General features: G+C 41.3%; 1 protein-coding gene across 1 annotated transcript in view; it reads left to right on the top strand.

Annotated features, from left to right (window-relative positions):
• The window catches only part of LOC131198296 (SCO-spondin-like), a 139,980-nt gene that overhangs the window by 37,770 nt on the left and 88,845 nt on the right, over window positions 1–13,365 (top strand). Inside the window, exons 35-37 of the mRNA XM_058182783.1 lie at window positions 4,838–4,978; window positions 5,411–5,593; window positions 12,687–12,837. Coding sequence (XP_058038766.1) covers window positions 4,838–4,978; window positions 5,411–5,593; window positions 12,687–12,837 — 475 coding nt within the window. The remainder of the gene's footprint in view (window positions 1–4,837; window positions 4,979–5,410; window positions 5,594–12,686; window positions 12,838–13,365) is intronic.

The raw sequence follows: 13,365 nt of genomic DNA, 5'->3' as shown, positions 1-13,365 counted from the left end.
TTATGGGTGAACAAGCGAGGGTAATCACTACAGCTAGTCCTTGACTTACAACCATTTGTTTAGTGTCCAAAGTGACAGGTACACTGAAAAATGTGACTTATGACCGTTTTTGACCTGAAGCACCCTGTGGTCACATGATCAAAATTTAGACGCTTGACAACTGACTCATACTTATGACGGTCGCAGAGTCCTGGGGAGGGGGTGATGTGATCCCCTTCTGCGACCTCCTGACAAGCAAAGTCAGTGGGAGAGCCCAATTTACTTCGCAACCATGTGACTAATTCACATGTGGCAAGACAGGTCACAAAATGAGGCAAAACTCATTCAAGAAATGTCTCGCCTAAGCACAGAAATCTGGGTCTTAATTGCAGTCGTAACCCAAGGACTATCCATACTGGACATTCATTTTTGCCTTGCAGAATGACAGGACATGCTTCCATACTCTGCCCGGCACATGGTGACAATGAACACAAATGGGACAACTTGTGTCCATTGATTAACACAAATTAATTAACACAAATAGGACAATTAATCAATGAAACAGCTTGCTGTCAGAGGCTGTATGGCAGACGTGTCAAATATGTGCCTGCAGGCCACATCCAGCCTGTGGAGTTGGCCAGCGGGGCCATTCCAGAGACAGTGAGGGACCAGCCTCTGCCACCCTAGACCCAGCCATACCCACCCAGTCAGCCGCAACGACCAGGCCACACACACACCAGCCCCCTAAGGACAAGCAAATTCCTGAGGGGGCCCGCAATTGAGTTTGATACCCCTATTGTAGGGGCTTCATCACTGGAGGGTTTTAAGAAGGGCAGTATGGACAGCTGTGGGATCTGGCAGGGTGAGAGTTGTGAACCATAAACACAAAGCTTTTACAGTGTCCCAGTATAACAGATATAGTGCCCTTGCTGACCTTAATAGGGACACTAAAGTGACAGGTCAAGGTAGTTGTGATACTGATAACTCAAACAAGCAGGGGATCATGGTCCGAGATGAAGAACTTACTTTGGAAAGGGGAAAATGTGAACCAGGTATTACACATCGGTCAGACAAGAAGAGCACGGTATCCAAAAAGGGAAGCCACCTTCTGATTGGTGATTCAATTGTAAGGGATGTAAATTTAGGGAAGGATATGGAGGTTTTGAAAGAGGTCAGGTGTCTATCTGGTGCTACTGCAGAGACAAGAGGTGTATTCTTAAGATAGTCAAGAATGCCAGCAAGGATTCTGATATTGATGCTATTATACATCTTGGCACAAATGATCTGCCCCAAAAGGATGTACTTTCTGTGCAGAATGATTTCCAGAGCTTGGGGTATAAACTCAGTAGTATAGGTTGTAGGCTTATATTTTCAGAGGTTTTACCAGTACATAAGGAACAAAAAGGTAAAGGCCAGTTTGTAGTGGAGTTTAATGTGTGGTTAAAGGAGTGGTGTAAAAGGGAAGGCTTTGGTTTTATTAGTCATGATGTCTGCAACTGGTTCAATGAAAAACTGTACAAAAGAGATGGATTGCATCCATCAAAGAAAGGGACTGAGTTACTTAGCAATAAATTCACAGATTTTCTGGATAAACATTTAAACTGAACAGTGGGGACAGAGAATTAATTGATACAGAAAATTTCTGTCCCCAGCAATCCAAAATTAATAGGGTTATCAGTGCATGTAACATAGATATCTGTGTGGGTAAGACTATCAACCCTGCTATCAAGCAAAACCAAGCATTTAATAGTAAGTGCCATACCATGTGCACTAAACCAGCAGGTGGCAAGAAAGTAGGGGCAGTCAACACAGGTTATGTAGACAGTAAACACAAGGTCAATCCAAATGGGCTCAAATGTCTGTACACCAATGCACAGAGTATGAGGAATAAACGGGGTGAATTAGAAATTCAAGTAAATGAGGGCAGATATGATATTGTTGCCATAACGGAAACTTGATGGGATGAAACTGACAAATGGAACATACAGCTAGAGGGATATAAATTATTTAAAAGAAATAGACCAAATAAAAGAGGAGGTGGAGTTGCACTATATATAAGAAATAACTATATCTCTACAGAAATAGAGCACAACAATGATGAAAATCATCTTGAATGTATTTGGGTCAATATAAAAGGGGTGAAAAACGATATTGCCAGAGGTCTATACTATAGGCCACCCAACCAAACAGAGGAAGTAGATGAACTTTTTGCTAGTCAGCTAACTAAGGTATATAGGAAGCACATCACAGTAGTAATGGGGGATTTTAACTACCCTGACATCAACTGGGAGACAAACTCTGCAGCAAGTGGAAGATCCAACAGGTTTCTAACAAACCTAGCAGACAACTTTGTTTCCCAAAAAGTAGAGAAGGGAACAAGGGGATCAGCCATATTGGACTTAATTCTTACTAACAGAGATGAAATGATAGAAGGTGTTGAAGCTACAGGAACCTTGGGGGCACGCAATACTGGAATTCAACATTATGCAAACATAAGTAGTAGAACAAAGTCAAACTAGAATCTTGGACTTTAAGAGAGCTAATTTCAATAAATTTAGAGAGAGCTTGAGAAGGATTCCATGGATGAGAATCCTCAAGGGGAAAACAACTCAAGAAGCTTGTGAAATTTTGAAAAGTGAGATTATAAAAGCCCAGTCTAGCACAATACCAATGAAGAAGAAAAATAATAAATCTCAAAAGAAACCAGCATGGATGCACAAAGAACTATCTGACAAATTGAAAGACAAAAAGGACAAGTATAAAAAGTGGAAAGAGGGGCAAATAACTAAGGCAGAATATCAGCAAATAGCCCGAGCCTGTAAAGATGAAGTGAGGAAAGCTAAGGCTCACAATGAACAAAGGCTAGAGACAAAAGTAAAAAATAACAAAAAAAGCTTCTTCCAACATGTTAAAAACAAGAAAAAAGTCAAGGAAACAATTGGCCCATTGCTGGGAGAAAGTGGCAAGAAGATGACAAGCAACAGGAAGAAAGCAGATCTACATAACTCATTTTTTGCATCTGTCTTTACACAAAAAGAAAAAACAATCCAACCTATCAAAAACAGCACCACAAAAAACAGATTAGAAACACAAGTTAAAATAGGGAAGAAAATGGTAAGTGAACTCCTGTCTACCCTAGACGAGTTCAAATCACCAGGACCGGATGGATTACACCCCAAGGTTCTGAAGGAACTGGCAGACGTGATCTCAGAACCACTGAACTATATCTTTCAAAGATCCTGGAGCACCTGGGAACTGCCAGAGGACTGGAAAAGAGCTGATGTAGTTCCCATCTTCAAAAAAAAAAAAAAAAAAAACAGATCCAGAAAACTACAGACCTATCAGCCTGATCTCAATACCAGGGAAGATTCTGGAAAAGATAATCAAGCAACGAATCACCAAACACCTAGAAGCAAACGAAGAAATAACCAAAAGCCAACATGGGTTTGTCAAAAACAGATCATGCCAGACTAATCTTATTGCATTCTTTGACAAAATGACAAAATTAGTAGACCAGAGGAATGCTGTTGATATAATTTACTTGGACTTCAGTAAAGCATTTGATAAAGTAGACCATAACCTACTACTAGATAAAGTAGAAAAATGTGGGTTAGACAGCACCACCACCAGATGGATTCGTAACTGGCTGACCAACCGCACTCAACGTGTAGTCCTCAACGGAACTACATCCACATGGAGGGAAGTATGCAGTGGAGTACCCCAAGGCTCTGTTTTAGGCCCAGTACTCTTCAACATCTTCATCAATGACTTGGACGAGGGGATAGATGGGGAACTCATCAAATTTGCAGATGACACCAAGCTGGCAGGAATAGCCAACACTCCAGAAGATAGGCTCAAGTTACAGAAAGATCTTGACAGACTTGAACATTGGGCGCTATCTAACAAAATGAAATTCAACAGTGAAAAAAGTAAGGTTCTACATTTAGGCAAAAAAAACAAAATGCACAGGTACCGGATATGTGGTACCTTGCTCAATAGTAGTACCTGTGAGAGGGATCTTGGAGTCCTAGTGGACAACCATTTAGATATGAGCCAGCAGTGTGCAGCAGCTGCCAAAAAAGCCAAGACAGTTCTGGGCTGCATAAACAGAAGGATAGAATCAAGATCACGTGAAGCGTTAATACCACTTTATAATGTCTTGGTAAGGCCCCACTTGGAATATTGCATCCAGTTTTGGTCGCCACGATGTAAAAAAGATGTTGAGACTAGAAAGAGTGCAGAGAAGAGCAACAAAGATGATTAGGGGACTGGAGGCTAGAACATATGAAGAATGGTTGCAGGAACTCGATATGTCTAGTTTAATGAAAAGAAGGACTAGGGGAGACATGATAGCAGTCTTCCAATATCTCAGGGGTTGCCACAAAGAAGAGGGAGTTGGGCTGTTCTCCAAAGCACCTGAGGGTAGAACAAGAAGCAATGGGTGGAAACTGATCAAAGAAAGAAGCAACTTAGCACTAAGGAGAAATTTCCTGAGAGTTAGAACAATCAATAAGTGGAACGACTTGCCTGCAGAAGTTGTGAATGCTCCAACACTGGAAATTTTTAAGAAAATGTTGGATAACCATCTGTCTGAGTTGGTGTAGGGTTTCCTGCCTGAGCAAGGAGTTGGACTAGAAGACCTCCAAAGTCCCTTCCAACTCTGTTACTATGTTATGTTATAAGAAAAGATAGGATAGCTACCTGTCGGAAATGGTTCAGGGTCTCCTGCTTGAGCAGGGGGCTGGACTAGAAGACCTCCAAGATCCCATCCAGCTCTATTCTGATGGATTGATTGATTCTGATTGATTGAAATATTAGCCTGCAAGTAGACACAGCTCTCAGTTTCTTCTCTTCGCAGAATTGTGTCAACGCGAGGACTGTCTCAATGCCTCCACTTGCCCGGGAGAGCTGGTGAGCCAGAAGTGCGCCCCTTGTCCCACCTCCTGCACCGAGCTCTCCAGCCGTACAAGATGCCGGAAGGACAGGCCCTGCCGACCAGGTAAGAAGTAGCTGAGTCTCTGGGTAGTCGGTTGGTATAAGCTTTGGTGTCCATCGTCTGCGTGCTGTACTCGTGTGACCAGAGAATCCACTAAAGTCTGTCCTGCTTGAGCAATGGACTAGAAGACCTCCAAGGTCCCTTCCACCTCTGTTATTCTGTCATTCTGCTATTCTGTTACTCTATGGTTCTACTATTCTGTTGTTATTCTGCTATCCTGTTATTTTGTTATTCTATTATTCTGCTATTCTATCACTTCGCAATCCTATTATTCTGTTGTTCTGCTATTCTGTTGTTATTCTGCCACCTCATTATCCGGTCATTCTGCTCTTCTGTTCTGCCATTCGGTCATTTTGTTATGTTGTTATGTTGTTATTCTGCTATTCTGTTCTGCTATTCTGCTAAACAGTTATCCTGTTATTCTCTCCTCTGCAGGCTGCTGGTGTCCGGAAGGCCTGGTCTTGAACAGCGAGCAGCAGTGTGTGCGTCCGCGAGAGTGCCCTTGCCTAGTGGCTGGCGTCCACTACTGGCCTGGCCAACTGGTCAAAGTCAACTGCCGGATCTGCACTTGCCAAGAAGGACAGATGAAACGTTGCCGTCAGAATCCGGAATGTACAGGTCAGCCCCGTGCCGGGCTCCTGTTGTGGCCTGCCAGCTGCCAGCAGAGCTGGGGGCAGACTCGGACGATGAGGAGGTTGGGGAGGAACATGGGCCAGACCTGGAGTCTGGGGAAGGCTCTGATGGATGCTCTGCATCGGAAGCAGAGATAGAGCCAGGACCATCTAACATTTCCCAGCTGCCTTCGGAGGCAGAGATAAGTGGGGAGGAAGAACAGCCGGGGCCTGTTCCAGATGCACGCGTGTGCAGAGCTATTAGGAGAGGAGAACAACTGAGGACAAGGAGCCAACTCGGAAAGAAAGGCACATGTGGACATTGAATGGCCCCTCCCTGGCTGGGGAATTGTTGTTGTTAGTTTTGAAGTCGTGTCCAACCCATCGTGGCCCCATGGACAACGTTCCTCCAGGCCTTTCTCTCCTCTACCATCCTCTGGAGTCCATTGAAGCTCATGCTGACTGCTTCCGTGACTCCATCCAGCCACCTCACTCTCTGTCATCCCATTCTTCTTTTGCCCTCAATCTTTCCCAGTATTAGGCTCTTCTCCAGTGAGTCCTTCCTTCTCATCAGATGGCCAAAGGATTTGAATTTCCTCTTCAGGATCTCGCCTTCTAAAGAGCAGTCAGGGTTGATCTCCTCTAGGACTGACCGGTTGGATCACCTTGCAGTCCAAGGGACTCGCAGGAATCTTCTCCAGCACCAGAGTTCAAAGGCCTCAATTCTTTGGCGATCGGCCTTTCTTATGGTCCAACTTTCGCAGCCATACATTGCAACTGGGAACACCGGAGCCTTGACTATACGCACTTTTGTTGGCAGAGTTTGCCTTTACTATACGCACTTTTATTGGCAGGGTGATGTCTCTGCTTTTTAGTACGCTGTCTAGATTTGCCATAGCTTTCCTCCCCAGGAGCAAGCGTCTTTTAATTTCTTGGCTGCAGTCCTGATCTGCAGTGATCTTGGAGCCCAGGAAAATAAAATCTGTCACTACTTCCAATTCTTCCCCATCTATCTGCCAGGAGTTGAGAGGGCAGGATGCCATGATTTTAGTTTTCTTAATGTTGAGTTTCAAGCCAACTTTTGCACTCTCCTCCTTCACCTGCATCAAGAGGCTCTTTAGTTCCTCTTCGCTTTCTGCCATTAGAGTGGTATCATCTGCATATTTGAGGTTGTTGGTATTTCTTCCGGCAATCGTAATTCCAACTTTTGATTCATCCAGCCCCGCCTTTCTCATGATGTGTTCTGCATATAAGTTAAATAGGCAGGGCGATAGTATACAGCCTTGCCGGACTCCTTTCCCAATTTTGAACCAATCAGTGGTTCCATGTCCAGTTCTCACTGTCGCTTCTTGACCCGCATATAGGTTTTTCAAGAGACAAATAAGATGGTCTGGTACTCCCATCTCTTTAAGAACTTGCCACAATTTGTTGTGATCCACACAATCAAAGGCTTTAGCATAGTCATTGAAGCAGAAGTAGATGTTTTTCTGGAACTCCTAGCTTTCTCCATGATCCAGCGTATGTTGGCAATTTGATCTCTAGTTTCTCTGCCTCTTCAAAATCCTGCTTTTACTTCTAGTAGTTCTCAATCCACATATTGCTGGAGCCTAGCTTGTAGGATTTTAAGCATAATCTTACTAGCATGTGAAATGAGTGCAATGGTACGATAGTTTGAACATTCTTTGGCATTGTCTTTCTTTGGAATTGGAATGTAAGCTAACCTTTTCCAATCCTGTGGCCATTGTTGAATTTTCCAAATTTGCTGACAAATCGAGTGTAGCACTTTTACTGCATTGTCTTTTAAAATTTTGAATAGGTCAGCTGGAATACTGTCTCCTCCACTAGCTTTGTTGTTGCTCAGATTTTCTAAGGCCCATTTAACTTCACATTCTAGGATGCTCAAGGTCAGTGATCAACCCATCGTGGTTATCAGGGATGTTAAGATCATTCTTGTATAGTTCTTCTGTGTAATTTTGTCACCTCTTCTTAATCTCTTTTGCCTCTGTTAGGTCCCTGCCATTTTGATCCTTTATCATGCCCATCTTTGCATAAAACGTTCCCTTCATATCTCCCATTTTCTTGAAGAGATCTCTGGTCCTCCCTATTGTATTGTTTTCTTCTATTTCTTTGCACTGTTCATTTAAGAAGGTATTCTAGCTATTCTCTGGAATTCTGCATTCAACCGGGTGTATCTTTCTCTTTCTCCCTTGCCTTTCACTTCCCTTCTTTCCTCAGCTATCCTAAGCTTCCTCAGACAGCCATTTTGCCTTCTTGCCTTTCTTTTCCTTTGGGATGGTTTTAGTTGCTACCTCTTGTACGATGTTGCGAACCTCCGTCCATAGTTCTTCTGGCACTCTGTCTATCAGATCTAATTCCTTAAATCTATTTGTCACCTCTACTGTATATTCATCAGGGATATGATTTAGTTCATACCTGCATGGCCTGGTGCTTTTCCCTACTTTCTTCAATTTAAGCCTAAATTTTGCAAGGAGAAGCTCATGATCTGAGCCATAGTCAGTTCCTGGTCTTGTTTTTATTGACTGTATAGAGCAGGAGTAGTCGACCTTTTTATACCTACCGCCCACTTTTGTATCTCTGTTAGTAGTAAAATTCTTAACCGCCCACTGGTTCCACAGTAATGTGCTGTGTATCGTCGTCTGTGCATGCCTCTCGCGCATCGTGGATTGGATTTGGGGGGGGGGCGCCGGCTACCAGCTCTGCTTGTCTGTTATAGCTGGGTGGTGTGGGGGGAGATGCGCGAGCTATTCTGGGACGAGGCTCTTTTGTTTGCGGTCGCACTATAGCGCCATTTAGTTTCACTTACGTAATGTGAACTAAACTTATGCGATACAAATAGTATATTTTCAGAAACTTAAATTGTCATGGGGAATTTCATGAAAACCTAATGAAAATGTTTTTAAATAATCTTATGAAATTTTTTTAAAAGGTCAATTAAATTAAAAAAAAAAAGAAAAGTGCTTCAGTATCAGACAAAACCTCTATCGCCCACCATGAAAGCTGGAATGCCCACTAGAGGGCAGTAGGGACCAGGTAATAGGGACCAAGAGCAAACAATAGATTCAAACTTTATTTATTTATTTATTTTGTCACAACAATATATATAAGTATCATACAAAAAAGATTATATAGTGTATAAACATATATATGAGTAAATATTAGGAGGAATAAGCATATATGTATATATATAAGAAGAAGAAGAAAAACAATTAACTTAATGTTAACTACTTTAATCTTTTTTTTTTTATTCAAAAAGTTTTACAGAAAAAATTTTTCCCCTTTCCCCCTCCCTCCCCTCCTTCACAACCCCTCCCCGACTTCCCGGAACGAGCACAAGGTATAATTAAAATAAAACAAACATATGCTAACAAATTTTCGTCCCAACTTAATTATACCCTACAATCATCAATTCCTAACTTCCCGAAAACAATAAAAATAATACATCATAATCATTCAAAACAGTCTGATAACTCTTAGTCTGATATCTACTTTGAATATAGTCAATCCATTTTTCCATTCCTTTAAGTATCTTTCTTGTATTGTCTTTCAAAAGGCTGATATCTTCGCCATCTCAGCCAAATTGGCAACTTTCAATATCCATTCTTCTATTGTAGGTACTTCTTTTTTCTTCCCGTATTGTCCTATTAGTAATCTTGCTGCTGTTATTAAATTTAAAATCAATTTAGTCTCAATTACTGTACAGTCCGTAATAATTCCCAACAAAAAAAATTGCGGCAGGAACTTTATCTTCTTTTTCAAAACATTTTGTAAAATCCACCAAATTTTTATCCAAAAGTCCGTTATATCCTTACAAGTCCACCAAATATGAAAATATGTAGCATCATCACAATTACATCTCCAACATTTTGCTTGCATATCTGGGTACATACACGATAATTTCTTAGGATCTAAGTGCCATCTATAAAACATTTTATAAAAATTTTCCCTCAGATTCTGTGCCTGCGTGAATTTAACATTTTTAACCCAAATTTTTTCCCAAGTTTCCAACAATATTGGCTCCTGAAAATTTTGTGCCCACTTTATTATACAGTCCTTTACCAAGTCCCTTTCAGAATCTATTTCAAGTAACACATTATACAATCTCTTTATATGCTCCTGAGACTGGTTTCTAATTTGCTTTACCAAATTTTCCTCATTCTGCACTATACCAATTTTCTGATCTTCCTTCCATCTAGCACGTAGTTGCTCATATTGAAACCAAGTATAATTTTTCCTTTCTTCTTTTAGTACGTGCAGCGATTTTAATTGCAAATTACCTCTTTCAGTATACAAAAGATCTTTATATGTAATCATTTCCTGATTCTGTTCTATATTTATATTCTCTATTGTATGCCTAGGACTTGCCCATATAGGAACCTTATAATTTAGTTTGTAATAGTATTTTTTCCAAACACGCAGAAGAGCAGTTCTTAACACATGATTTTTAAAGCCCTTATCCACTTTTTTGTCATAAATTAAATATGCATGCCATCCATATAGCAAGTCATAACCTTCTATATTCAAAATTCTTTCCTCCGTTAAATTAAACCAATCACTTATTGCAGAGAGAGCAGTTGCTTCATAGTATAATTTAAAATTGGGCATTTTTAAACTTCCCCTTTCCCGGGAATCTTGAATTATTTTCATTTTAACCCTAGCTTTTTTACCTTCCCATATACATTTATTAATTCCCTTCTGCCATTCCTCAAGATTCTTATCTTTCTTAATTATTGGTATCATCTGAAAGAGGAATAAAAATCTAGGTAAAACATTCATTTTAATAGCAGCTATTCTCCCCAGCAAGGATAATAGCAATTTTTTCCAAACAATCAACTCCTTCTGAACTTTTTGCCATAAAACCTCATAGTTATTCTTATACAATTTCACATTTGAAGATGTAATATAGATCCCTAAGTATTTAACCTTCTTTACAATTTCAAATCCTGTAATTTCCTCTAGTTTTTCTTTCTGTTGTCTGGCCGTATTTTTTATTATCACTTTTGTCTTTTTCTGATTTACCTTAAACCCTGAAACTTTCCCATATTGATCAATTATTTCCAACAGATTTACTAGAGTTTATAGGGTTTGTTAAGGTAATCACCAACTCATCTGCAAAAGCTCTCAGCTTATATTCATGTTGTCTAACTTTAATTCCCTCTATCTCCTTTACTTCTCGTATTTTATCCAATAATGGTTCTAGAGTTAGAATAAACAATAATGGTGATAAAGGACATCCCTGTCTTGTTCCTATCACAATCTGAAAAGGTTCTGTTAAGCTACCATTAATTATAATCTGTGCTGTTTGCTCTCCATAAATTGCCCTAATTATTCTTTTAAAACCATCTCCAAATTGCATCTTTTCTATTAATTTAAATAAAAAATCCCAATGCAATCGATCAAAAGCTTTCTCTGCATCAAGAAAAATAAATGCTGCTGGAATAAAATTTTTCTTTTCTAAATAAATTGATAATCTGCCTAACATTATTCCTCATCTGTCTTGATTGCAGAAAATATGACTTCAGTAACAGAGTTGTTAACGCTTGGAACTCACTACCTGACTCTATGGTCTCTTCTCAAAATCCCAAAATCTTCAACCAAAAACTGTCTACTATTGACCTCACCCCATTCCTAAGAGGACTATAAGGGGCTTGCCTAAGAGCACAAAAGTGCCTACCGTTCCTGTCCTATTGTTCCCTTTCATTATATCAAATTAATATAGTTGTTGCATACTTTTGCTCATATATATGTTTATATGATGTGTTGTTGTTTTATGTCAATGTTTGCGTATACTGTTGCGACAAAATAATAATAATGATGATGAAGATGATGATGTTGTTGACTACCACTAGTATAGAGCTTCTCCATCTTTGGCTGCAGAGCACATAGTCAATCTGATTTCTGTGTTGACCGTCTGGTGATATCCATGTGTAGAGTCGTCTCTTGGGTTGTTGCAAAAGAGTGTTTGCTATAACCACCGAAATTAGCTTGATAGAACTCTATCAGGGGGAATAAATAATTAGAAGGAAAGGGGAGTGCTGGTTGCAGGAAGATCTTCCTTTCTTTAGGAAGATTTGCTTATTGTGGTTCGTGCCTCAGAGACTGCTTGCCAGAACTTAATTTCCAGCCTTGCAGCTGGAAGCTTCCCCCACCTGGCAATTATCTCAAGGAACTGATAAGGTCTGTTCCTGCAGTTAACCCTTTGAAGGATTATTGCCTGGGCTTTTCAGTGTGTGAATGCCAGTAATTCACAAGAGGAAAGAAAGAAAGAGTGGGGGGGTTTCAGGACAAGGAGTCTGTTTATTGGTTCTGCTCAGGCTGGGTCAGAAACGCTCCCTCCCTTGCCCTTTGGGCAAGATGGTGGGATCTTCCATCTTTGGTCCCCATGCTCCCCTTGAAGGGCATCCGGAGACTGCAGTTAGTCCAGAATGCGGCTGCGCGGGTTATAGAGGGAGCCCCGCGTGGCTCCCGTATGACACCTATCCTGCGCAGACTGCACTGGCTACCTGTGGCCTTCCGGGTGCGCTTCAAGGTTTTGGTAACCACCTTTAAAGCGCTCCATGGCATAGGGCCGGGTTACTTACGGGACCGCCTACTGCTACCGAATACCTCTCACCGACCCGTGCGCTCTCACAGAGAGGGACTCCTCAGGGTGCCGTCAGCTAGGCAGTGTCGTCTGGCGACGCCCAGGGGAAGGGCCTTCTCTGTGGGGGCTCCCACCCTCTGGAACGAACTCCCCCCAGGACTCCGTCAACTTCCGGACCTCTGAACCTTCCGTCGCGAGCTTAAAACATATTTATTCATCTGCGCAGGACTGGACTAGATTTTAAATTTATAGGGGTTTTAATTGGTTTTAATATTTATACTATTTTTAATAATTTGGCTTTTAGAATAAGTTTTTTAATGGTTATCTTAATTTGTATATATCTGTTTTACTTACCTGTGAACCGCCCTGAGTCCTTCGGGAGATAGGGCGGTATACAAATACGAATAAATAAATAAATAAATAAATAAATAAATAAATAAATAAATAAATAAATAAATAAATAAATAAATAAATAAACTTCTTCTGCCTTGGTCTCCAGTGAACTGCGGCTGGTCAGCATGGTCGCCGTGGGGCGAATGCCTGGGTCCCTGTGGGGTGCAGAGTATCCAGTGGTCCTTCCGTAGTCCCAACAACCCCACCAAGCATGGCAACGGACGGCAGTGCCGGGGCATTTACCGCAAGGCCAGGAGGTGAGTCAACACCCACCCCAACCCCACAGAGGAGGATCCAGCAGGATCCAGCATTCAAAAACACCGCAGGTTTCTTGCACGCTCACCGATACAGCTAGTCCTTGACTTACAACAGCTCGCTTAGGGACTGTTCAAAGTTATGACAGCACTGAAAAAAAAATGGCTGAGGACCATTTTTCACACTTACGACCGTTTTGGCGCCAGATCAGAATTCAGACACGTGGCAACGGATTCCTGTTCATGATGGTTTGCAGTGTCCTGGGGCCACACGATCCAACGGGTTGCCAACCTGCCACCCAGCAAGGTCAATGGGGAAGCCAGATTCGTTTTTTACAACCAGGTTACTAATTGAACAAAATCAGGGATTGACTTAACGACTTGGGCAAAAAATGTAAAATGGGACAAAACTCACTTCACAAATTTCTCACTTAGTGATGTAAATTCTGGACCCAATTGTGTTTGTAAGTCGACAACTATCTGTGTACGAGAATCTGATCTACTAATGGTCAAGGCAAATTGGTACCAAAG

The sequence above is a fragment of the Ahaetulla prasina genome, chromosome 4 (genome assembly GCF_028640845.1).
Source record: "Ahaetulla prasina isolate Xishuangbanna chromosome 4, ASM2864084v1, whole genome shotgun sequence".
Lineage (NCBI taxonomy): Eukaryota > Metazoa > Chordata > Lepidosauria > Squamata > Colubridae > Ahaetulla > Ahaetulla prasina.
This window is presented reverse-complemented; position numbering and strand designations above follow the sequence as displayed.